Source organism: Protomyctophum parallelum (genome assembly GCF_964188405.1).
Source record: "Protomyctophum parallelum genome assembly, chromosome: 22".
In the NCBI taxonomy this organism is placed as follows: Eukaryota; Metazoa; Chordata; class Actinopteri; order Myctophiformes; family Myctophidae; genus Protomyctophum; species Protomyctophum parallelum.
In genome coordinates this window covers 6,399,609-6,426,320 of record NC_139714.1, presented here as the reverse complement: position 1 = coordinate 6,426,320, position 26,712 = coordinate 6,399,609, and the positions used below count along the sequence as shown (strand labels likewise).

The window sequence follows — 26,712 nt, the reverse complement described above, 5'->3', positions numbered from 1 at the left end:
AATAAGGTCTAATTACAAACAAGGTTGTTCTTGACCCAATAGTCCGGTAGCAGGCTTCTTTTGTTTAAAGTGGGAAATCTGACAGTCTTTTTATTGGCCTAAAATAATAATTGTCTACCGGTAGATACATTCATGTATGTGACATGTCAAACTAGGGGGGTTTTCATGATTCTGAATCCATTCCAAGCATTAGTTTTGCACAAAAAACGGCCATAGTCAAATTGAGATCAGCACAAATGTGATAAGGTCAGCACATTTGGGCAAGTGGCTATGGCTGTTTTTAGCCCAAGGAGTGTTTTTTGGTGCAAAACTAATGCTTGGAATGGATTCAGAATCATGAAAGCCCCCTAGTTTCCAGCAAGGGTATCATTGCCAACTTCTGAATGCTACATGCTTCTGTTTTCTTGATACTTTTACTCAAGTAGAGTACTTTTTCCCACTGTGCACTGTCAGCCAGCCAGGGCTGCGTGTTTACAGGCCCATATCTAAATATAGCTGCTGTGTCACACTTAAGTGAGTGCCCTATTGGTGTGAGCAATATAAAAACAGTCTTGTCTAACGGGCACCGGTGCCACACCCAGACGTGAAAGCAGGGTGCACGCCCAAAGCAACGCTGACATCATCCTTGAAACTGGGAAAGCATTGTAACGGTCCAAATAACCAAATAAGGACCGTTGTGTGGCACGGTTCGCACCCACCCACCCATCCACATTTGCAGTGCAGTTAGTTGTTCCTTCTATATTTTGATCCACAAATAATTTCTGTTAATTGTTTCCCTGCACATATAAATAATAAAGTCAAACTAGGATAAGGATTATTACACCTTTTCATTTGTCCTATTAATTTGACACCTCCTGGCTGAGTTTATTGATTGATTGATTGATTGATTGAATACTTTAACAGTTTGCAGGAAACAAAAGCACAGGAAAGTATAGCCTGTAGGCTATAGGTCTGCTAAGATGATTAAAACCCCAAATAGGCCAGACATGGAGGGATGGTTGGGTGGGTAGAGCGGGCTGATTCAAACATGTGTACCCAGACCGACCAGGAGGCAAGTAGTTATATAGCGGAATATTCGCTTCAGCGATTCACTATGGGAGCGCTCCCTCTGAGCTCTGAAATGTAATAAATATTATAAATGAGTGTGATTAATATATAAAAACGTTGTCCATAATAGTATAGATTCATTAGATTATGGACAGCAATCCAAAATTAATCTTAAAAATGTACAACATTTTATTTGTGAGTTTTTTACTACTACTACTACTACTACTAATAATAATAATAATAATAATAAATCTAACAAGCGGCTGCCTAACAACGCATCAACCAATCACAGCGTGACATGCCGTCACCCGGGGCTATGGGAGTTTATTGTTTGGGGGACGCAACCTTGAACCGAGCCACGGATGTTAGGAATCGATTCTCCACGGGGGCCGGTGTGGGTATTATCACCCGTGCAATTCCGTATTGTTCAATAAAATTCATTTTAATCCGACCGCCGGCCATGTTCCAGGCTTTCAACAACGCGCCCCTGTGGGTTGGCAGGTGTATTCCACTCTGATGCATCAGTTTTGAGAAAATGGCCACTGATCGGATTAAAATGCTTTTTATTGAATAATACGGAATGCACAGCAGACAGCACAGGTAATAATAACTACCCGAGGAGAATCCTAACATCCGTGGCTCTGAGGTGAGCAGTTTATATTTGAAATCTAAACGTTTATGTAGACGTTAACGTCGTAAATGTAGCACGCTGCGCAAAACATCGTGAAGGTCCGCCGTGACCAGACGCCCCCAAACTGTGTGTAGTTTTAAAAGGGTATTAAAAGGGAAAAACCGGTTGGTCAAAGGAAACATCAGTTTAATGTCCTGCTCGGTGATTGGCTCGCTCCGAGTGCCATTGAGAACAGTTGCAGGACTTCAGCAGTGTTGCCATGTCTGCTTATGTATAAGCGACTTTGAGCTTGTTTTACAGGAAGGTTGCTTGTAATAGACATTAGTTAAAGGACCACTTCACCACTTTTCAACCTATCTTCATATAATAGGTCCTCACTAATAATCATGATAAAATGGCACGATTTCTTTCTACTCAGTCTGTGTCTCATAGGGCATAGGCACACTAGCCCCATATGTGCCCTCTCCCTACACTCATTCTGTAGCTCCGAGATGAGGTCACACACTGGGCCCCTCCCACCGCGTTTCAGAAACGGCGCAAGTTTCCGCAAACATCGTTTCTTATCCTTACCAGACCATTAATCCAAAACATGTAGGGCCGATGCAGGTTTACACTAATTCAAATTTAGGATCGGCCCAGAAAATCCAACTCGCCATTTGAACTGAGCCCTTACGTCCCGTCTTTTGTCAGTCGCTTCCATGTTTATCAAGGAAATTTAAAAGTTTTAGCGCCTCCCTGGCGCCTCCCCTGGTCGAAAATTTCCAACCGACTTCAGTTCACTCGACATGCACGCGCACACGCACACTTCCTTGATAAACATGGAAGCGACTGACAAAAGACGGGACGTAAAGGCTCAGTTCAAATGGCGAGTTGGATTTTCTGGGCCGATCCTAAGTTTGAATTAGTGTAAACCTGCATCGGCCCTACATGTTTTGGATTAATGGTGTGGTAAGGATAAGAAACGATGTTTGCGGAAATTTACGCCGTTTCTGAAACGCGGTGGGAGGGGCCCAGTGTGTGACCTCATCTCGGAGCTACAGAATGAGCGTAGGGAGAGGGCACATATGGGGCTAAGGCACACTGTCGCAAGTGGACGTGTCAGAAGAACCTGAAGCCCTTCTTCTTCGTGGGGTTTTTAGACAGCTGGTGGATGGAAAAGAAGCTCCACCTCCGCGCCCGACTGACGCGGAGGAGAGCACGTCCGGGAAGCTGCCCGTCGCGTGATGATGTCACTGGAAGACGGTTTCTGAACTGCCCACAGCCCTCCTATGAGACACAGACCGAGTAGAAAGAAATTGTACAATTGTTTCATGATTTTTAGTGAGGACCTATTATATGACGATAGGTTGAAAAGTGGTGAAGTGGTCCTTTTTTAACTTTAATAGCAGTACAGTTGGTGCCTCGACAGAGTGAATTTCTATAGTTAATATTGGTATTTGGTAGTTGCGAGCTGCGGTTGTTTGGGGGGCTTGTTTCTAAAGTTTAGTGTAGTTGCTTATTTGGGGCTTCCTTTTATGGATGTTTCCTTTTATATTCAAGGACCGCTAAAATAATTAGGTATTTAGTATTTGTCTGCAGACACCCCCATCTGAAAGTATTTTTATGCCAGGGACAAGATGTGTGTTCTCTGTGTCTTTCTTTTGAAATGTAACTATTCTACATACTATGTAATACAAATCAATCAATCAATCAATCAATCAATCAATCATTCAATCAATCAGGCCCTAGCCTAGTTTTTTTGGTCTTGTTTTCATAGACAAGATAGCTTGCTTATTTCTCTCGCAAAATGTGGCAACGCCGAGGACTTGCAGCCAGGAGCATCATCTCATCATCATCCATCCCAGGAAGAAGCAGCGAACAAGCTAGTCTATTCTAGAGAGAGAGAAGCCAGCCTCGCATTTCGAGGTCAGAGCAGCTAGGGGGAATAGTACGAATGGAGACAGAGGCAAATGACTGGACATTTAATTTTAGGCTAAACTCGCTGACTGTCAATGCGTCAGAAATAGCCGTCGCCTCTCTGCACAGGTTAATATAGAGCATGTTTACTACTGTGCTGCTGTCTGTCTGCTATTAGACTGTTCATCGCCTACGGGAGGAGGTGCCTGACTGACTACTGGATCCTCTACCCTACCCCCATCCATCCCCGGCAGACAAACAATATTTATTTACATTTTTTGGAGCTGCTGGGCTGGCGGAACGCCAATAATTTACTCTGGAGCAGGACACGGAGGTAAGTGTGTGTGTGTGTGTGTGTGTGTGTGTGTGTGTGTGTGTGTGTGTGTGTGTGTGTGTGCGTGTGCGTGCGTGTGTGCGCGAATCTGAACAAGATGCTGATCATCCCAGACAAATATCAGCACAGCAAGCATTGGCAAGAATCAAGATATGACGATGGCTTGCTAAATGTCGTGGAATGTGAATGTACATACTTGCATGCACAGTGGTTGTTCTGTTGGATAAATTTAACTCGGATAGAATGAAACCAAATTGACACTATTATTTGTACGAGTGTCAGCTGCCCCTTTTGGTTTGGTGACGTCCAGACTGAGATTGTCATCATGATGCCATTTTCAGACAGCTAGGGGCCATGCACATTGCACAGACAGACCAGACGTCACGCATTCATTGCATTTTTTTCAGAACCCGTTGAGCCTCATGGTTTGTTGTGTTCAGACAGTTTTCATGCAATGCATTGTGCTGTCATGCTGTCAATTCCTGTTCACTTCTGTCCCCCCCAGGTGTAATTCCCCATTTATGTACAGTACGCTGTGTTTACATTGTTTATTTGTAAATCCACGTTATTATAAAAAAAATTATAGCGACAGACAGTGTGGTGATTTTGATTTGACCACCCGAGTGGCCTTGTGGTTTGAGTGTCCGCCCTGAGACTGGGAGGATGCCTGGGGTTTGATCCCTGGGCCGGGTCATACCAAAGACTCTGAAAAATGGGACCCAGTGCCTCCCTGCTTGGCACTCAGCATCAAGGGTTGGATTGGGGGTATGTCCCTGTGACATACTAGCGTCATGTCCAGGGGTTGTACTTGTACATCAAGCTGCCTCAAGCTACAGAAACAGGAGATAGGCTCCTGCCCTATGTAACGGGCCTCATGGCTTGGCAAGGCTTACTTACTTACCCGAGTGGTCCCTTAAGCCAAATTCCAATGCCCAAAATCTTGGCCACTCTCTCACTCATGCACACTCGCTCACTCCAGCATGGCGGTGTTATGGTGAAATTGGTGACCTGCCGAAATATGTTGTGACCATATTGTGGACTTCACACAACTTACATGGAGGTCTTTAAATTTGTGGCCTAAATACTACTAGGTTGAACTGTTAATAATAATAATAATAATAATAACTGCAACGATTTACATTCGGACACTGACATCATGTGATTGTCTGAACGATTGTCACATATTTCAGCAGGTCACCACTTTCACAGTAACACTGCCATGCTGGAGTGATCGAGTGTGAGTGAGCGAGTGGCCGAGATTTTGGGGTGGGCATTAGAATTTGGCTTAAGTCTCCATCTATACAAGGGTTGGTGAGACGCGTGCGAGCAGAACATGATAACACACCAGATGGTCTTGCACGACACGTTCTAGTTTATTTACATACAACAGTTATATTCAGTATTGGGCAATGGATATACTTACATGACGTGCCTATAAGTAGATATGTAAACAAGGATAAGAACAGAATGAACAGGAACTGAGCATGCATCTGAGCATCTTGTATCGTTGTTAACAGACAGTCTAGTCTCTCTGCTAAAGCAGTTGATGGATATGATATCAAAATGCTTACGCTGCTACGCAGAGCAGATGGTTGGTTGTTTCACACTGGGTCAAACAGACAAGGTCATAAGTCATGACAGACAGTGGGATAAATAATGTGTGTGTGTGTGTGTGTGTGTGTGTGTGTGTGTGTGTGTGTGTGTGTGTGTGTGTGTGTGTGTGTGTGTGTGTGTGTGTGTGTGTGTGTGTGTGTGTGTGTGTGTGTGTGTGTGTGTGTGTGTGTGTAGGCCAGGGTAGAGTGTGTCTACTGATTTTGGACACATATGCATCTTTCTATACAGCTCTCTGACATTAGCTCATTCAAACTTAGAAGAAGTTAGAAGTAGAACATCATTTATACTAACACAATAAGGGCAGAAAGCCAACCATTAGGATAATGGAAAAACTGTTTGTTGTATAAGAATAAACACAGTCAGATCATACTTAAAATGTATTGGAATAACACTGACGCATTGCCTTCTGAAGTTATGGTTAATGCACCCTATGAAAAGTAAGTTATCCCTCATATCAGTTTACCACACATTTTAATGGTACTACGACCACCGCTGGCTGTCTGACTGGCTGTGTCCGTCCCTGGCTGGGTCTGTCCAAGCATGAAAATTGCGTTTGGTTGGTTTTCACTGTTGTGCACTGTGCAGCCTAACACACACACATTAACTGTATATACTATATATCATGATTTTGGGTGTGACAGTACAGTGAAAGTACAGTACAGTATAGGGACCCCCTGGGGACCCCCACACGGTAACTCTGTAATTTCTCAACCGTTTCGGACGCGGGGCGACTCGCCGGAACCGGGCCGGCACCCTGGGCGGGTTCCTGTGAGTCTGGAACTTCTGGGGACCCCCACACGGAGTTGCACCACTCACGGGTGTAAACTATCCAAATGCCACAAATAATTTTATGTAGAGACATTTATTTTGCTCTAGAGAGGCCAAACTTTGAGCTCGTTTATAAAGCCTCCCCTTGTAACGGTCTTGTTTGCTTAGCTGTAGGCTGGTTCTGCCTGGGGTAGTCAAAGCCAAGATAAATTGCATCAGTCTGAGTTATTAGAAGTTGATGCTGCTGCTTGTTGAAACACTGTGAATCAAGCCTTCCCTGTTGCCACCTGGGTGGGACACACCAGTCCCCATCCAAGTGCCGGTAAGGGTGCAGGCATATACAGTATACGCACCAAGAACGGCAAGAAGATGCCTAGTCCAGGCGTCTCATCCTGGTTTTTAAACAGCTGGTGAAAAAAAATACAAGGAAATGACGCTTGCTCGCGGCTTCAACTTGCAGCACTGGCAAAGCGTTTCCGTTTTTTTGCCGATGCGTCAAGTTGAAGCCGCATGCGAGCGTCATTTCCATCCACCGACCACCAGCTGTTTAAAAACCCGGAAGAGATGCCTGGGCTAGGCGTTTCTTGCGTCTTAAGTGTGCTTACACCCTGTTGTAACTGCAGATGTTGTCTGCCTTTGACTGAAGTCTTTGTACTCTGCCATGTAGTGATTTATTTTACAGGCCTGAAAACGTTCCTATTTCAGATTCAGAAGGCCTTTTCTTGTTACTGTGACCGATGTGCTTTAGCGCTTGACTTTCTTTTTTTTTACCTATCTATGGTTTATTTTGTATTTTTAACCATGTAGCACTCTGGGATTCCTTGTGAATGAAAAGTTCAATACAAATAAAATGTATTATTATTATCATCATAATAATATTAGGAATAATATTTATTATCTGCCAGTATAAAAAGTGAAATTAATTGAGGGGCACGGTGGCACAGTTGGTAGTGCTGTCGCCTCACAGCTAGAAGGTCCTGGGTTTGATTCCCGCTGGGGACACTGTGGGCACTGGCGGCGTGTTCCCTCCTCCGCGTCATCAGTGCCCATACCCGAGGCGGGGGTTGGCGATAGGGCCTTTCTGTGTGGAGTTTGCATGTTCTCCCTGTGTCCCCTAGGGTAGATACCCTCACAAAAACATGCCGTAATCCTGGTCTCTAAAACTACCTCCCCCTGGCCAGCCGGGGCACCTGATAAATCAGCTCTCTGTATATGTTTCTTTATTAACCGAATGCGCCCAGTCCTGTTGTTTTCACATCCAACAGAAATGTCCCAAAGCATGCTGGTACACACACACACACACACACACACACACACACACACACACACACACACACACACACACACACACACACACATAGTGGAAAGTGAGTGATTTGTCTCAGAAGTCAGGAAGTGTTGTTGTTGTTGAAAGCTTTCTTGGAGTGGGAAGGGAAAAGGCTCCGGCGTAGACGAAACAGGCCTCCCTAGTCCCTATCCCCCTAGCTCTGCAGAACTTGTAACTGATGTTATACAGCAGTGGATCTCAACCAGTGGTACGGGGCGGGGACCCCTTGAGGGGATTCCAGGTGGTCCCCAGCTAAATGATGGAAAGTTGGTAACCAAATGGACCCTTCATAGATCTTTAACTCTTGGATGTGTAAAATGAAACCAAATAGAACCTTCTGGGTCCATTTGGTTTCATTTTACGCTCCCAAGAGTTACATTATTGTTAAACATCTGCATTACTTCATTTACAAGAAGTCTACACAATTAGATGTAAAATAATTGTTATTTTGGTCAACGTTTGCCTGTTATCTCTCCTAATGCTACCAACATCAATAAAGCATATGGATTTGTGGACAAAATCTTATCCAACGATAACAAAATATTCTTTCTTTTTGGGTCTGAGAGGCTAAATGTCATCAAATGGTGGTCAGTGGCTCAAATGCTGAATAAATAATGGGCCTTGATATGAAAAAGGTTGAAAACCAATGTTATACAGCAGTAGTTCTCAACCAGTGGTCCGGGCGGGGCCTTGAGGATGTTCCAGGTGGTCCCAGTTTCATATCTCTGTATTTATGCCAAATATTACCGTCAAAAGTTCATACTATATTTTTAAGTGTTACAACTTACAACATTGAAAGAATTCAAAAAAGTTTGTTAGTGAGTTTGCTAACGCAGTAAACGCACACTGGACCACACACAGGAGCATGACCGAGGGAGAAACGGAGTGGTGGTTTATTTTCCGAGGGGCACAGGCTAAGATGACTGATATTGCGCATGTTCATACCTCGATAATGATACGATATATTGTGAAGCCTTTATCCCCAACCAAATGTGCCGTCAAAAATCAACACTTGTTTCTCTTGACGTCCTCCAGGATAGCATGGCCATGACGGGAGGGACGGCCGCCGCCCTTCCCATGAGCAACCACACCCGAGAGCGGGTGACCGTCGCCAAGCTGACCCTGGAGAACTTCTACAGCACTCTGCTCACGCAGCACGAAGAGCGCGAGATGAGGTCATAATTCACACATACACACACACACCTGATTTAGTCTACCCGCAGACTGAAGAGAATCACACAAAAAACTAGAATGACTCAGTTAAAACTGCCATTTGTGGGTCGCAGACACATTATTATGGGTCCCCTTAGTTTTTTGTTACATTAGTTTTTTTATTATTATTAAAAAAAAAATTATAACAAAATCCAATGATTTCATTCAGTAATGTCACGAGGAAATTAATGAGAAATCTAAGAAATTCCATAAATTAGAGCAAAATATTAAAAAGATAGCTTTCGCGCCACCTTGTGAACTTTTAGATCTGCTATTTACACTAGTTTGGGTCCCGGGCGAATATGTAATTTCTGTTTTGGGTCACGGGCTAAAATGTTTGGGAACCACTGACACAGTATAATCAGTTTGTGTGCTGCAGCCTCTGCCTCGGCTCACGGCTCTTCACGTTGCGGCGTTCAGTATGAACGAGTATGGGTTTTATGCCGTTCTTCAGACTATGGGCAGTGAGTTCCTCCTCCTGCTCCCATCTGGTCTCTCTCTCAGGCAGAGACGATGTACTCCGAACTAAATCTGATCGGAGTGATATGCGGCCGCTAGAGGCGGGATCAACGCGAGACTGGTGACGTATTGTAGCTGTGCCACAGCGCACATGTAAACACAAGCTAACAAGACTACAACTCGAAATTATCAGATTTATGTGCCGCTGCTTCCGGTTCATGCTTGAGAGAGACCAGATCAAGATAGGAGGAGGGAACTTGTGAACTCAATACTGCCGCAATCTGGCGGAGTCAGGTTACTTTTCAAGCACCTGGTCAAAAAGAAACACCCGACAGCTCGTCAGTGGATTTTAGAAAACCTCCAGTGATTACAACAAAGGCGCATTATGTCAAATTCTAGTCCATGTTGTTACCTGAGAATGGAGCTATTGTCTGAAGTAGACCATAAGGCAGCCAGCCACCTCAATGTGTTTGCTCCATATTTGCCAGAGGGATTCAATTCCCACTTCCAGCAATAACACTGTGTACTGTACATACATGTTTGTTAGTTACGCCGGGGCTCCACCGGGCGCGTCGCGTCACACGTGTGTGCGTCAAAAAACGAACCGGGGCAATTTTAATGCAGTCACGCAACACAACGCGGGCAGTGGAGCCACCCTTCATTGATTAAAAAGGGAACATTCCCTGACGGTGACAGAGACACGACACTGACACGCCCGGTGGAGCCCCTGTAGTTAGTTAGTTTAATTTATTGTCCATGTGTGGAAATTTGTCTTCGGTCTCAAACAGTAAAAAATAAACAGTTACAACAACAACAAAAAACAGCGACCCGGGGGCCACATGCGGCCCCCACCATCACTTAATGTGGCCTGCAGGTTCATATCAGAATACTGATAAACATAAATTTAACTAAATGCTTTTGAAATTAACTAAAAAGGTTACTTTTCAAGATTCCAATTCAGACAAAAATCAGGCATAATCAAAAAGTGACATACTGTAGGATTGAAAGAATGTTCACACCTGTGTCAAACATTTCTATTGGAATGATAGCTCATGGGAGTTGTAGTTCTTAGTGAACCACAAGGCACCCAAAAAGACTTAGACAAGTCCACTTAGACAAGAGTTCCAATTCAAAAATAGCAAAACATTGAGGATTTCAATTCAAATATAGGACTAGTGGACTCCTCATGTGCCATACATAGGGGTTGATTTAGGACTTCTATTTTACTTACTTCTATATTACTAATCTAATTACAGTATTATGATCTGGGGGCGTGTGGTATGTCATATTGCAATTTTGGGCATGTTAAGAAGCGCTTTTGACACCCCGCGGAGTGCGCAAAACGGCCTTGAATTAGTCATGGGTGTGTTTAAGGCGTGTTTGAGACGTACCCAATCAACATGTCCGTACTATTCTATTTACCAGTCAGCTGATGTCACATACGGAATGCGCACTTTGGGGATCGTGGTATTACATTTCTTCAGGCTGGCACCATAGAAGACATGACATGCCTTTGTCACATTTGGGTTAATTATTCCTATTGCACTGCATGCTGTCACCTTTATGCCTCAAAATAACAGACCCACCTATACCTTTCAGATCGGAATGGAACTGCGAGTAGATAGCAGCATATTGGCAATCCATGCGTAATGTTCCCAGAATCGTCTAACCCCCGAACATGCAAGTTCGTTTGATATTGTTTAATTCGATAACGATAGAACCATGTACCATACAGCGAATGAAAGCAAGATTCCTAAGGAATATGGAGATTTTTACATTTAATAAAACGGTTGAGAAATGAGAGAACCATGAGTGTTTATAGGCTAATATCAACGTTTTTTTCTGAAAGACAAACGGGCTGTGAACTTGAAGAGCTCAATCACCATCCCGACACGGAAGAAATATAGCCTAGTGCATGCATGTATATGCACTGTTGCACTTGCACACAGTAGCCTACACACGCTCTTTATTTGTTTCTATTGAAAAAAAAACAGTAAAATAACGTTTATTATATTTTATTTCATTCAAATCACGAGGAAGGAATGAGTTGAATGCGTGCTGCGTAATGCTGTGGCCCCGATGGTATGGTCTTCGCTGAGTTCGCTCGTAGCATTTTATTTAAGAAGACTTGAATCGGGTGTGATACAGCGTATGAAAGCAAAGTTCCCAAGGATTATGGAGATGTTTTTATTTTTTTTAAAGGTTGAGAAATGTAAGAATTATGGCCGTTTCTAATCTCAACATTTTTACCAAAGAAAGCCTCTCTCTTTTCCGCAGCAGAGAGCAGCTGTTGCAGTGTTGCCATGTCCCATAGAAACAACTAAATAGGTCTATAAAAATAATCCCAAAAGAAGCGCATATAACAGGGGTCTGTAACCTATTTTAAATGAAGTGCCATGTTTTTATTTTCTAAATAGTGAGTCTGCCTTATCCAGATTAATTTGAATGACACCACATTAAAATAAAAAAACATATTTTGATTGTCCACAAATATAAAGTTCTTCCTTCTTTTTAAATATGTTCTTGCACATTGTTATAATGATCATTATATATCCCCCTGCACTGCAGTCAGAGTTCATAGTTTTAATGAATGAATGTGATGCATTGTGAGCTGGTATAGATCTGCTATTTTCAAAAGTAATCTTTTTATTTAATTTTTGGATTAGCCGTCCTTAGTTGGGCAAATGCATTCATCTGGGGATCCTTGACATGGGAATGTGCTGTGTGAGGATCACTGGTTTAAACAACATTAGGAGAAAAGCCCAAATAACCACTTTAGAAACAAGAAAAGCAACCACACAGAAAGCAACTTTACAGAAAAATAAGCCGCTTATAATAAACAGACATGGCAACACTCTAGCAGCCTCACAGAGCCGCTCAAGTGTCAAATCAAACAGTGCTTTTTGCGTTTATGAGGTGGTCAGACCCACGTCTAATCGTTATGCGCTGAGTGTCTTTAGGTCAAGGGGCTTAATAGCAAATTGCGCAAAGCGAAAATAATTAACATATGGACACTCCCACAATGCTAAAATATTCAGCAACGCGGTAAGCCATAATGTGTGTGCGTTCAACACGGGCCAGTGCGTTCAACACGGGCCGATATGCCTTTCATAATACGAATGTGCGCAGAGCGAGGCCAATTTATGTATTTCCATTGGTAAAACGCACCTTCAAAATCTACCCAATAGTGTCATAGTGGATGAATGTCATAAATATTCTGAAGAAAACCTGGAGACTTGACATTCAGTAATTGGGTCGGTATCCAATGATCAAAAGAACATTATAATGGTTTTCTAAAAAAGAAAATAAAAAACTTTGCCACAGACAATGCCAGACATTATACTGATGGATGTTAGGTTCTTAGGTTGCTTATTCTTGATGACTATGTCTATGTATTTGATGCATTACCATGTGTTGTTCTTGCTTACTGTAAATCGCTCTGGATTAACAGCATCTGCTAAATGTCTAAATTGTTTAATTGTAATGGACACATTTGTCCATGTACGGACATATTGTCATCGTGTTTGCCAGTGTATTGTGTGTCATGTCTTTTTTTCTCCCAGGCAGAAGAAGCATGTTTGACAATGTTTTGTGTCTTTTTCTCCCAGGCAGAAGAAGCATGTTTGACAATGTTTTGTGTCTTTTTCTCCCAGGCAGAAGAAGCTTGAAAAGGTCATGGACGATGAGGGCTTGCTGGATGAAGAGGTATACCAAGAGGTTGACAAATGGCATGATGCAAATAAAAAGCCTTGTGATAGGCGGCAGCAGCGTTTATGTAATGTGTATATATAAAATATACCAGTAGTAAGACGCCTGAAGGCGAGAAGTCAGGCGAATGTCAGCCTGTTTGTCACTAGATGCGGTTAGAAGCATTCAAAACCCTGATGGGGTTGCATGAAGAGGGAGCTACCCAGTTCTTCTTCTTGTACGTGGGTGACTGGTCTATCTAGCAGTCCGTTACCGCCACCTAGAGACTTTGCATGCACATTATAGTGTTTTCATAAAGTGTGCGTTCTCGTGTAAAGGGTCGCTAAAAAATGAGAACGGGCCGTAGCGTAACGGTCTGGGCACCGGACTGGTAATCCAGTCGCAGTGTGCCGCGGGTTCGACTCCCGGACCCGACACGGCCTTTACTGCATGTCATCCCCCCATCTCTCTCCCGTTTCCTGTCAGCCTACTGTCTGTCCCTTCAAAACAAAAACAAAAATCAATAAAAGGCGTAAGCCGCAAAAAAAAAAAAAAAAAAAAAAAAAGAGAACGGGACTTTACCGTTTTCTCTGGCGACCGTTCTCGTGTAAAGGTGGTCTGACTCACTGTCTTGTTGCACTTTGCAGAAAGTAACGCTGTGTGTGTGCGTGCGTTTGTGTGTGTGTGCGTGTGTGTGTGTGTGTGTGTGTTGTACAGAAAGTAATGAGGCGTTCCCAGCATGCTCGTAAGGAGACGGAGTTCCTGAGACTGAAGAGAACGAGGCTCGGCCTCGACGACTTCGAATCCCTCAAGGTCATAGGTCGAGGGGCCTTTGGAGAGGTACAGTATATTTAAGTTTTTATTATTATTATTGTTTTTTACAGCTATACAGCAAAAAACATTTGCTGCATTGATTCTTCCAGGGTCATGACATTTCTGGAAATATTTTGAAAATAGAAAAAAAATTGGCTATTGATCGAGCTATAAATCGCTGGGCTCTCTGATTTAATGGATTAAATAACCCTGGGTGTTCGGGGTGTTAATAAAACCCATTTTTTCCCAAAACATGTATAACATTAAACTAAATATGTAACATAAGTTGTTATTCGCCAAACGCGCAGCATGATTGCAGCCTAATGTGTACCGGTACGTGACACAAGTAACCACAAGCTCAAAACGTGCTGCAGCGTGATCCTATGCCCTAGTATAGGTGGTGGAGCAAAACATTTGACGCTGGAATAGAATTATAGCATTCTATATTCTATGCTTTGTTGTTGCTACACTGCCTGTCTTTGGGCATTGCACATAGGAGTTATTGCGCGGAATGATTGATTGATTATAGGCCTGGAAATTAGGTTAAATATTATGGAATGGTTTTGGAAATTCATTGGTAAAAATGTGTGGGAACTCTGTTCTTCTTTTGTGATTTAGTCCTGCGGTGAGGTCTTTATTCCATCAGAGAAAATTGTTTCTACATATCTATGTGTCTAAATACAATATATTTCGGGACAATATTACAAAATGTAACGCTTTAAAAGTAACTTTCCTGTTCTACCCCTGGACAAGTGCATGAAGGTTTTGGCCACTGAAGTAACGGAGCCTGCCTACTTGCTCAGGGGAGAGATGGGAATTTGACCTGCAGGTCAAAATTGTGTCAAACCAGAAACAGAATTGTGTCAACGCCCAAATTATTAATTATATGTATTATATGTACCCGCATCTGCCAGGGACCTCCAGAATCAAAGATTTGAGTTAAAAATGTTTGCTTAAAAAAATTATGTAATCAAAGATTTGCACACATTTTCAAGGTTTTTCAAAAGTAACAGATCTACCAGCTCACAGTGCGCCACTTTGGCCCCTTTTCCACCGGTTGGTTCCCAATGAGAACCGGTTCAGTTCTTTTTGGATTTTAGTCCATGAGCCAGAGCTCCAAAATGTAAACGTTAATTATGAATTGAGTGGGAAAAACCATACCTATATTAGATTATTATCACCATGAAATTTCCCCAATTGAGTACTTACACGAAGACAATGATTTATTGTATTACAAATTTTACATTTTTAAATATGCAAATGAGGCATTATGTAGGAAAATATGCAAAATAGTCGAAAATATGATAAAGCTACTACTGTGGAAGGGTTATCATGTATTAATTTACTTGTATTGATCCTATAAACAATTTAATATAGGGTATAGTTTTCCCACCAATTTTGGAGCTCTGGCTCATGGACTAAAATCCTAAAAGAACTGAACCGGTTCCCATGGGGAACCAACCGGTGGAAAAGAGTGTGCCACGCTGCGCTATGACCCATGGGGGTCCCCCGATCCACACTTTGAGAACCAATAGTGTGTAAGACAAGCAGACAAGTGGGCTCTTAGTACAGAAGTTGTTTTTATATTGGGTTTTATGTTAACTCCCAGGTTCGCTTGGTACAGAAGAAAGACACAGGACACATCTATGCCATGAAGATCTTGAGGAAAGCAGACATGTTGGAGAAGGAACAGGTGAGTTCCATTCCACTCTTCTGTGTCCATTTGGAAATGTATGCATTTTCCTTTTTTTACCGTTTAAATCCAGACAGAGATGTCTGTGATTCTCTCCAGAGGAAAACCAGAGAAAAATAAATACAAATAATACAATGTTGGTGATATGGCGCCTCCTACTGTTATGGACGTTGCATACTCTGCCTTTGTGTTGTGATTGTGAGCATAGATATTTCAAAAAATGGCACAACAGTGCACAACAGCGCCCCTACTGGTACTCATTCTCGTGCTCATTGCTGTTCCTTGGAGTGGTTACACCACTCAAAAATAGATGCCTCATTGGCCATTGGAGTGATTTGTGACTACTGGCCAGCTTTATTGGCATGAGCGTTTGCATTGCCAAAGCAAGTGTCGCTGGGAAAGAGGGAGTCGCGCCTCTGATTGGCCTGCCGAACTTCCCCTTCTGTTACACACGTGGAAGCTTGGCAAGATTCCGCTCATGCTTCCACTCATCCATGAATCTCTGGAAACTTTTGCCTTCAACAGAGACACACGCTCCAGAGCCAAAGGAGGCGTGTCTACCTTTTTATGTCTGATTGTGACCATCTAGTACTCACATTTCTTTTACTCAAGTAAAAGTTTCCATACTGCAATAAAAGTACAAAAGTATTGGCTTCAAAATGTAAATGTTTCAAGTTTTCACATGTATTAATAATCTCTTGAAAATAGACGTTCTACAAGCTCACAATGCATCACGCAAATGTGGTTAATGTATGTTTTGTAATAATCAAAATTGACAAAGTAACTAGTAACTAAAGTTTTCAAGTAATGCGAGATGTATTGGAGTAGAAGTAAAAGTATTGGAGATTGGAAATACTCAAGTACAGTATACTTAACATAAGTATACTTATGCCAAGGGTTTCGTTAATTACTATTAGTATTAATCCAGAATTAATACTATTATATTTAGGTCGCTTGGTAACGCTTGCGTCCATGGTGTGACGTCATCGTAATCCAGAAACTTTGTGCACACGCGCGCATGTGATCTTTAGCTGCGATTTCTCTGAATTGAGGCTCAGATTGAGGTGAGGGACCTCCCGGTTAGCTTATTAGCGTTTCTAATACTGGAGATTGAGAAGATGATCCATTGTGGCATGAAAATGGCTGATTACTACTGTCCGGTTCACAGGGTCTTCTTCGCAGCCTTTTTCGTGCATTCTGTTGGCACTGCCGCCAGAGCGCTGGAGTCAATGGTGGGGTAAATGTACTTTGTTACTTCATGTCTCTCCCAGGTGGCACATATCCGTGCTGAGAGGGACATTCTGGTGGAGGCGGACGGAGCCTGGGTGGTGAAAATGTTCTACAGCTTCCAGGACAAGAGAAACCTCTACCTCATCATGGAGTTCCTCCCTGGAGGTCTGTCTGGCACCCTCGGATGACATTTATCCCTGCTTCGTTGCATGCACTCACACACACACACACACACACGCACACAGTTCTGTTCTGCATTGATGTGCTGTTGCTACTTGCTTTTGAAATATGTATAGTGTATGCGTGTTAGTCGTGACATCATCATCATACCCGGAAGTTATGCGGCACGCCTACAGAGTGTCAAAAAATCCTACTTTCTGGCCTTGACAGCCCATACATCCAAAGTTAACAGAAAAGTCCTATCTGATTGCATTAAAGTTTAATGATTAAACGACGTTAAACAACATTAAACTCACTTTGCCACTCGATTTGCCACTCACTTTATGCGTGCGCATACCCTCTATTTTCGATGCTGGGAAGTTGGGAAGTAAGAAATTGCTTGAGAGCAGTAGAGAACAGAAGAGTAAGAGTAAACTTTTAAAATGAAGCAGAAGTAGCAGTAGTGTTTGTTGTAGTTATTAGTTATTACTTGTGGCACTTGCAAAAAAAGTCAGAAACACAAAAGAATGTTATAACAGTAAATAAATAATTACCGGTAAAATAAATAAATAAATGAAATAATCGTATACCATGTAGTCGGTATACCAATTTTATCCAATCAGGATAGAGAATGCAGTCAGGATACAGATTAAACAAGTGGAATTGTAAGTGATGACGCAAAGAAATGAGCAGACACAATTGGAACTGGTACACTATTAAAAAAATTAAGCTATTCTCTCCTGATTGGCTGACATTTTTTCACCTACCTGAAAATGTATTTTCTGTTTATTGTTGTTGTTGTTGTTCTGGTCACTCAGGTGACATGATGACCCTGCTGATGAAGAAGGACACACTAGCGGAGGAGGCCACCCAGTTCTACATCGCCGAGACGGTCCTGGCCATCGACTCCATCCACCAGCTGGGCTTCATTCACAGAGACATCAAACCAGACAACCTTCTGCTGGACTCCAGGGTGAGCAGAGCACACGCACATGCACACACACACACACACACCTAGGCCAGACAACCTGCTGCCTCCGGCGGCGTCCCTCAGGGTGTTCTAGGCGGTCCCCAGCTATATAGTTGACACAGTATTTGACAATGTAGATTGGGAGTGTTGAAATTTACCATGAAATTTAATGAACACTCACTATTTTGCTGTGCGTCAGAACCGATCTCACTGGTGCACGCACGCACACACACACACAGACAGACAATTACACATCTCTGTCTGCACTACATGTCCTGACTATTAGGTGAGGCTAAACAATGATGACGTAATTATGTTTTGTTTTCTTCCTCCCAGGGACACGTCAAATTGTCAGACTTTGGACTGTGCACGGGACTGAAGAAGGCACACCGCACAGAGTTCTACAGGAACCTGACCCACAATCCTCCCAGCGACTTCTGTGAGTTTACACTGTGGAACAACAAGGACCGTTTGGTGTGCGTGTGCTTGTGCGTGCGTAAATGTAACCTCATGCATTACTATTATTATTTAGGCTTGCCTCCTGGTAGAGATTTTTGGTCTACTGAGCGCACCTTTTACCGTCTTAATTTGATCACATGGAATAATTGAAAAAGATTCTGTGATTACGAATGTAATTATTATTAGTTGCGGACCTAACGGCTGCTCTCTTGAGTCATCGTATATCTTTTCGTGCAATCTGCAGCCTTCCAGAACATGAACTCCTTTTTATTGGTTATATTTTCGTGCAATCTGCAGCCTTCCAGAACATGAACTCCTTTTTATTGGTTATATTTTCGTGCAATCTGCAGCCTTCCAGAACATGAACTCCTTTTTATTGGTTATATTTTCGTGCAATCTGCAGCCTTCCAGAACATGAACTCCAAAAGGAAAGCAGAGACGTGGAAGAAGAACCGCCGGCAGCTGGTAAGAGAGTTACGGAGTTTAAAATACAGTTACAGAGTTTAAAATACATTAGATAATGAGTGGCTAGGTGGTCATTGTTGATAATTAAACCGACGGTGGCTAATCACCCTGCCTGAAGGTGATTTATTTATCAACAATGACCACCTAGCCATTCATTATCCCGCTTATTACACAGCTACTCAATAGATAAATTAATAAATTGACCCAAAAGTGACAACAAAATGAAGTATGTCCTTGCTTACGGTAATGAAAGTAGGCCCAAGTTGGCCCTGGAGAGCGCAACACAGTCGCCTCGGAAAACGAGGAAGTGAATGTTGTTCAAATGGAATAATTTTTTGCGTACTGCATCGTCTATTTCTCGCTTCAAATGTTTTCAAAAACATTCTTGAGAGCAACGTTTAGTTGTAAATGTGTGCTTGTTTACATGGCTGTCATAGATACGGCATAAAATCCAAGCAGCGCAGCAAGTGCTCTGGGGCTTTGATTAGACTGTCTGTGTTTCTAGGTCTACTCCACAGTGGGGGACTCCAGATTACATTACTCTGATTACTGTGTTTCTAGGCCTACTCCACAGTGGGGACTCCAGATTACATTACTCTGATTACTGTGTTTCTAGGCCTACTCCACAGTGGGGACTCCAGATTACATTACTCTGATTACTCTGTGTTCCAGGCGTACTCCACGGTGGGGACTCCAGATTACATCGCCCCGGAGGTGTTCCTCCAGACAGGATACAACAAGCTCTGTGATTGGTGGTCTCTGGGCGTCATCATGTATGAGATGCTAATAGGTAAATACTCTTAAGTCTTAACTACTTTAAAGATGGCGTGCCGGGATTTTCGTACTGTGTCTGTTTTGTATGTGTCTATGGAGTTCATGTTACTCTATTAGACCCCCAGGTGTGGTTAGAATATGTCTTGTATGTGTCTATGGAGTTAACATTACTCTATTAGACTCCGAAGGTGCGGTTAGAATATTCAAATATGTCTTCCCCGTGTATGTTTGGTTTCCTCCTGAAAGCTGAAAGCCTTTGAGTCAAAAAGGCCCAATCGAAATACACCACATTTTTCACCACGTTTAACACAGAGCGCTCTTTCATGAATTGATTCAGGCGGGTTCATTGAGGTTATACGACTTCCGCATTTTGGCAAGAAGAATTGCAGAAGTTATTCCCGGTGCTTCAAACGCCAGCGAGCATCTTTTATTGACGCGTATAGCTTTTAGGGGGTGGGGCAGTCTGCCCTCTAGTTTATATCTAACTCCATGACTGCATGACTGTTTTAATTTTTTTTAGGTTACCCTCCGTTCTGTTCAGAGACTCCACAGGAAACGTACAGAAAGGTCATGAACTGGAAGGAAACCCTGGTCTTCCCACCTGAAGTACCCATCTCGGAGAGGGCCAAAGACTTAATATTGAGGTGTGTGTGCGTATGTGCATTGCTTAGCGGCACTCGGTGCCGCGCTATGAGCTTGTAGATCTGCTACGAGCTTGTGAAAATGTAGTGCAAATCTTTTAAATATATATATTCTTTCAGAGCCAACGTTTTTAACTCAAATCTTTGCTTCTGGGGGGGGGGTCCCTGGAAGTTGGAACAACATATTTTCAGATGGGGGGGGTCGGCGGCCAATTACAGATGGGGTCCTTGACATGAAAATGTTTGAGAACAACTGACACTTAATGAACTTCAGGGATTATGAACTTGAACAGAGGCTTGCGTCCTTTCTTTTGCAGGTACTGTACCGATGCAGAGAACAGGATCGGAGCTGTGAGTGTGGAGGAAATCAAGAGCCATCCGTTCTTTGAACCAGTGGACTGGGAGCACATCAGGTACACTTTACACTTTACTTGGGGGACACACTTTACACTTTACTTGGGGGACAGAGTAAGGGTACACCCACCCCGACATACGCGGCGAGGGGTGGCAAGATGCCGCCTAGAGCAGGCGTCTCTTCTGGGGTTTTTAAACAGCTGGTGGATGGAAATGACGCTCTGTGGCTGCAACTTGAGGCGTGGGAAAAGCGTTTCCGTTTTTCTGGTGGACGCGTCAAGTTGCAGCCGCGCGTGAGAGTAATTTCCATCCCGGAATTTGAAATCCCGGAAGAGATGCCTGCTCTAGGCGCCATCTTGCTGCCCCTTGTCGAGTATATCTGGGTACACTGTAACTCTTCCCTACTTCCTTCACAGGTGTTATCGATGATACTAATAAGGCTCTGTTCCATTTAGTGCACAGTGGTTCTCAAACATTTTTAATTGCGAGGACCCCCCATAATTCTGAGAGTACACAAATGGAACCGTGACGATGAGGGTCCATTTGGTTCCATTTGTACACTCTCAGAGTTACACACCCGTACAGGGCCATTTGGTTTCCAGTGAGCCATGCACAATAGCACAATAGCATAGCAGCACTCTATCTAGGTCGTCCTCAGACGAGCCCTCCATCGTCGTTTCCAGTCATCCCGGTTCTCCATACATCTGGCCAGTTCGTTGGTACTTTGCACTCCTGCATCGCTCTTGAGTACATCCACGTATGTTAGTGTGGGACGTCCTCGTGATCGATGCCCATGTGTTGGTTCCCAGAGCACCAGTTTGCTGGCTGGCAGTTCTTCTTGATGCCTTTTGGCAGTGTCCCGCTAGTCTCATTCTCACCCTTGGTAATCCGTCATACAGAGTCGTATAGTATCATGTACAGTCTTGCTGATGTTAAGTACTGCACGCAGCATTCTGGTGTAGCACCCGTCAAGGGACTTCTGCAGGGTTGGCTTCAGGGTCCAGCATTCACTGCCGTATAGGAGAACAGACTCTGACTCTTTTTTGAGAGAGCCTTCATTAGTATCATTTTTATCCCACAATTTTGTAACCTATTTTTCACCCCTGTGTAAAAGTATCTAATGTGATCCTGGGCTCTACACACCCTCCGCCAACCTGGGGAGAGCAACGGACTTGAACTCATGCTTCCTTCATGCATGAGTGTCCAAGTCGCTCCTTTACACCTGACAGGGGGAGTTTCCCTGGAACGTAGCGCGTGGAAGGAACACGTTATTCCTTCATTAGTATCATTAACACCGACTCTTTTTGACCAGAATGGAACAGAGCCTTGGTACCACCTGGAAAGGAAGTAGGGAAGATTTCTGTTTTGGATCTGAAGCTGAAATATTTTGGAAACCCCTGTTGTGAAAAAGAACTGTGTTGCTTCTCCACAGGGAACGACCGGCCGCCATCTCCATCGAGATCAAAAGCATCGACGACACGTCAAACTTTGATGACTTCCCTGAATCAGACATACTTGCACCAGGTTTGTCACAAACAAACACCTAAGATATAGCTATACCACAGCAAGAAAGAAATATGATTTATCAATTATTACTTCTTCAATATTTCGGTTTTCTACACACTCAGCATTAGGCTTAGTTGCTGTGATACTTCGTACTGAACCTAGTCATGCTTGTTCTTCTGTTAGTGCTATCGTCAAATATTTTTATACAACTTACAATTCAGGCATTTAGCAGTCGCTCTTCATCCAGAGCGATTTACAGTAAGCAAGAACACAAGGTAATGCCAAGGTAATATAAAATGCATAGGAAATGGTCATCTAGGTCTGGATCATAAGTAAACTAAGAACCTAACACCTGTGTAACATTAACAGTAGAATGTCTGTACAATGAAACTATGAGTATACACTATAGAATGCTGTGTCTACATACTGTAATATGCTATCTAAATTACATATTTTTCGAATTTGCATATGCCTGCAAGGTCGTTGAGGCTAGGGCAAGTGCTAGTGTTTATAAGTGGCATTTCTTCCCCCAAAATCTTCCTGTTTGCTAATATATTTTAAAGGGTATGACTGAACCCTGATGCCATCCCACTAGCTGCTACTGTACATGGCAATGTTGGCCTGGAGGAGCATGGGCCATTGCCTTCTAGTGGGCATGAGAGGAATGAAACTGCCTTTTGCGTTTTGATTGATTCATTGAATACCATACTTTCTATTTCTGACAGTGAAATATCAGTAGAAGACAAGAAATGGACAGAATGATTTATTTATCTGACTTTGGCATCAGTTTGCATCATCAGTGATACATTTCTTCCTAATAGCCTACATACATAAATGATGTTTCTAGTTCTATTACTTAGTTTTTCTTGGGCAGACATTTCTAGAGCACGAGTACATTAAGCCCCAATCCCCCGCCGGCGGGGGTAGTGGCTGTCCACCTCATGAACAGCTCTCAGCGGGAAGATGGGGCTGATCAAGGTCTCAGGTTCCAACTTTAGATTTTCCCTCCTGGGGTTTAAGAGGTTGGCTAAAAGGAAACACAAAAAAAGAGTCCTGTAAGGAGTTGTTTCCATTGTGTTCCTGTGTATTCAATTCATCAACAATGAATAAAACATTACACAATAATGCATGTCATCGACTTAATACCAAAGGAGAAAGCGGGGGAAAAACCATAGACTGTAAAAAATATGGTCAAAGCGTTCCCCGGGTCTAACATGAACGTAAAATGAAGCCTGTCAGTCCTTTAATTGTAAATCGCCATCTTTCTAGATCTGTTTGGGCCCAGCTGGCCCATTGGCTGGCCCAGACAACAAGGCGAGACTTCCCCCCTTCTTCTTAGTTGGTTTTTATTTTGACTCGAGTGGGTGGGGAATCCCGATCATAGACTGTAACGGTTGCCACGCCCCTCAGAACATACGCTACTTTATGGTCATTTTTTTAATAAATGGGACCATAATTTTCCAAAAAGAATATTATGACATTAGAAATGAGACTTTAAACTAGTGACTGGAAGCAGAAAGTATTCATGACCATGTTTATTAAGGTAATACAGTCTAGGTGAAGTTGGGCCCAAATACATGGACTTCTATGGGGCTATGGGTTTTTTTGGGCCCAATGACAGCGCCACAACAGGCCATTATATGAACTTTCAGGAAATCCCGATTTCCTTGTGGCTTCACAAAATATCTGTCTGACTGCCCCCCTGGGAAAAACGTGCATTTACCTCCCCCTTGTGGTCTCCTGGTAGATCGTTTTTCAGGCTAGTCTAGAAAGAAACCAGTGATTGACATCTCCTAATGGATGGTGTCATGGCATTCCACATTTTGGTGGAAGTGTATTAGAATGAGAATTTTAACATGTTTCTTATACACTTCGCTCTCTAGTATTGCGCCTGTGTGTGGGTGTCACTCGCTTTGGTGAAGTAGGCTTGTTAGTCATGCATGAGGGTATTGATGGCACTGCCTCTTTGACTTATCTTAAATTCCAATCCAATTTCTTTATTTGACTTTTCAGCAGCCAATGTTACAGAGCCAGACTTCAAGTCGAAGGACTGGGTGTTCCTCAACTACACGTACAAACGCTTCGAAGGGCTGACTCAGCGAGGCACCATCCCCACCTACATGAAGGCAGGGAAGGCCTGAAGTGCCAAAAACTGGACTGCCTCAAGAAAGGGACATTTTTGCGGACACAGGGTCTGGGCTTTCAAGCCCCCAGCTGGTGCTGAGCAAGTAAATTAACCACTTTCGAATTGGTGTCAATATTTATAGGTGAATATGTTCAAATTGTTCTTTTTTTTTAAATAGCCGTTCTGCAAAGCTCACAATGTGTTGCATCTTGTAGATATGCTATTTTTGAAAGCTCTTGAATATAGCTTAAATAAGTGGTTACTAAAATCAGCACGAATCGCCAACTTAATGTAACCATGCCACACATGCTTTTTAGGTCCACTGCTTGGCTACGTCTTTGAGAAAACCAACAACTCTGGGTTGAGGAGCATAACATAATACCTCGGTTGTTTATATATATATATATCACACACCTACCATCTCTACACTTAGGTCTCAGGCCAGTGAGCTGCTATAGGGAACTAAATGTGCATCATATCTGCATGATGTTCGACTGCATAATTCCTCTGAGGAGGATGCTCGCCTTTCTTCAAAAGGTGTTCATGGGAATAATAATGACTCGCTGTTTAAACATTGTAACAATATTAGTGGCTAGATAAGCTATGATGTGTAGATGACATGGCTCAAACGACTATTGCCAACATAATATTTAGGTTATTTTCAAGTCCTTGTAGTGGTGCCAGTCCATGGCAGAATAATCTTAAAGGTATAGTCTTAAAAAGACCCTGAAGAAGGCAGTTGTCTGCCGAAACGTTGGTTTCTTTTACTCTATGTGAGTCTTATAATAAAAACATCTGCGTTTAATTGGCTATTAGTGTGTGCGGCCACTTTTTTGTCTTTTTAAGACTATACCTTTTATATTTTCAAATGAACGCCTCAATCCATATTTTTCCTGCATTGTATAGTTCTCGTCAGTCTAAGAGCCTATCCTTTTTCTTCCCTGGTTACAAAGTGCCTTTATATAGTCTAAAACAATATTCAAGGAGATATTTTATTAATGTTGTACTTAGGGTTTGATTTTTACAAAAGAAAAGCTGATGTGAATACAAATTATATTAGTTAGGTCAAATTGGGATATACCATTTGGAAGACTACACAAAGAGTTGTTTGATGAAATTCAGTCAAACAGTATTTAGAAACTTCCTGTCCCAAATGTAGCTCTTTTGTTATTATATTGAAACACTGAATCCTACCCAACTTAAGTTTGAATTATGTTTTCCTTTTGATTTCTTTTTAAAAGCAGAGGACACTTAATATAAACTGCTTAGCCAATTTTGGATAGTTCAACTTTTGGGGCTTTTGGGATATTTAACTTTGGTCTGCACCCACCCATTGTTTCTGCAGCCCCAGTCGTGACTCAAATGAGTGCTAAAGTAGTATACAAAGATTTAGAGCCTTTTATTAGGTGCTAAGTATACAGAACGACTAACGCTTCGACCTTGTGACCTTCATGACTGCAAGGTGGAAACGTTAGTCGTTCTGTATACTTGGCACCTAATAAAAGGCTCTAAATGTCCGTGCTGCTCCAGTGTCCTCTCCTCCTCCTGTAACTTATGTCCCTGTACCTGTGAAGCACCGGATCAGCCGTTTCAGGCTTGAGGCGTGTTGGTAGACTCCCTTTGTTAGTATACAAAGATCTTTAAACATCTTTAAAGCATTGTTCACATCTATATAGGGGCATATGAGAACTTGCTCCCAGCTAAATACTAAAGAAGAAAGCACCGTCTTCCAACAGCTAACATGAGGAGTAACTTGGTAGCCCAGATCACAGTGTCTCCTCAAGTTACAGCGACAAGGTTGTCCTCTTTGATATGCAAAGGTACCAGTGGACCCGAGGCTTACTGTGAGCATAGAAAGAAAGTCACAGACAAAAATATGATAATTACAGCTTCACTTGAATTAAATGACATGAATTTCAGGACCAAAATGTTGTGAGACAGTGATGAGCAAGAAGGCACCTGCATCCTACCAATGTGTCTCTGAAATACACTTTGCAAGACACCGTCACTGAAGCATCAATCAACCTTATAAATAATCATAGTCAGTTTCTTTAAGTGAAGTATAAGTAGAGGCTTAAGCAGGCAGCATACTACAAAACAACAAATAGTATAAGCAATTCCCAGTTCCGCCGTGTACTTTAGTCCCTTATCACTCCTGATCTCTACTGGTGGCCACTTGTTTCGTTACTAAAGAAGTTCTCTTTGAGTCTGCGTACATAATTTATTTCGCTTTGAGTGTTGCATAAGTCAAGTCCCCTCTTCAGGAATATGAATTTCTGACCAATCACTTTGTCATCTGATTCGGGCCGGGGGAATCATGTGTTATTGTTCTCTAGAAGTGTGCTGCACACTTTAATCTTAATCGTTTCTTTAACTGAAGCATACATCAGGCTTAATCCTCATACAGTATAGCGTCGTCTTTAGAGTAAGTACCTTTTAAAAAGGTCGATTGTTAGTGGGAGAGCCTTGTTTGCTTTTATATACCAACCCTAATCCTACCTTGGGTAAAGACAATGTGCAGACTAGGGTGTTGGGTATTTCAAAGGTT

At 42.6% G+C, this 26,712-nt stretch overlaps 1 protein-coding gene across 1 annotated transcript; it reads left to right on the top strand.

The window, feature by feature from the left end:
* Positions 1 to 3,527: 3,527 nt before the first annotated feature.
* LOC310853256 (serine/threonine-protein kinase 38-like) lies at positions 3,528 to 25,186 on the top strand. The gene is made up of 14 exons (XM_083757519.1): positions 3,528 to 3,908; positions 8,653 to 8,792; positions 12,942 to 12,993; positions 13,693 to 13,815; positions 15,398 to 15,481; positions 16,753 to 16,876; positions 17,689 to 17,843; positions 18,177 to 18,279; positions 18,703 to 18,764; positions 19,437 to 19,554; positions 20,059 to 20,182; positions 20,497 to 20,592; positions 21,966 to 22,057; positions 24,053 to 25,186. Exons 2-14 carry the CDS (start codon positions 8,659 to 8,661, stop codon positions 24,178 to 24,180), a joined length of 1,395 nt encoding a protein of 464 aa, XP_083613645.1. The 5' UTR covers positions 3,528 to 3,908; positions 8,653 to 8,658; the 3' UTR covers positions 24,181 to 25,186.
* Positions 25,187 to 26,712: the final 1,526 nt, after the last annotated feature.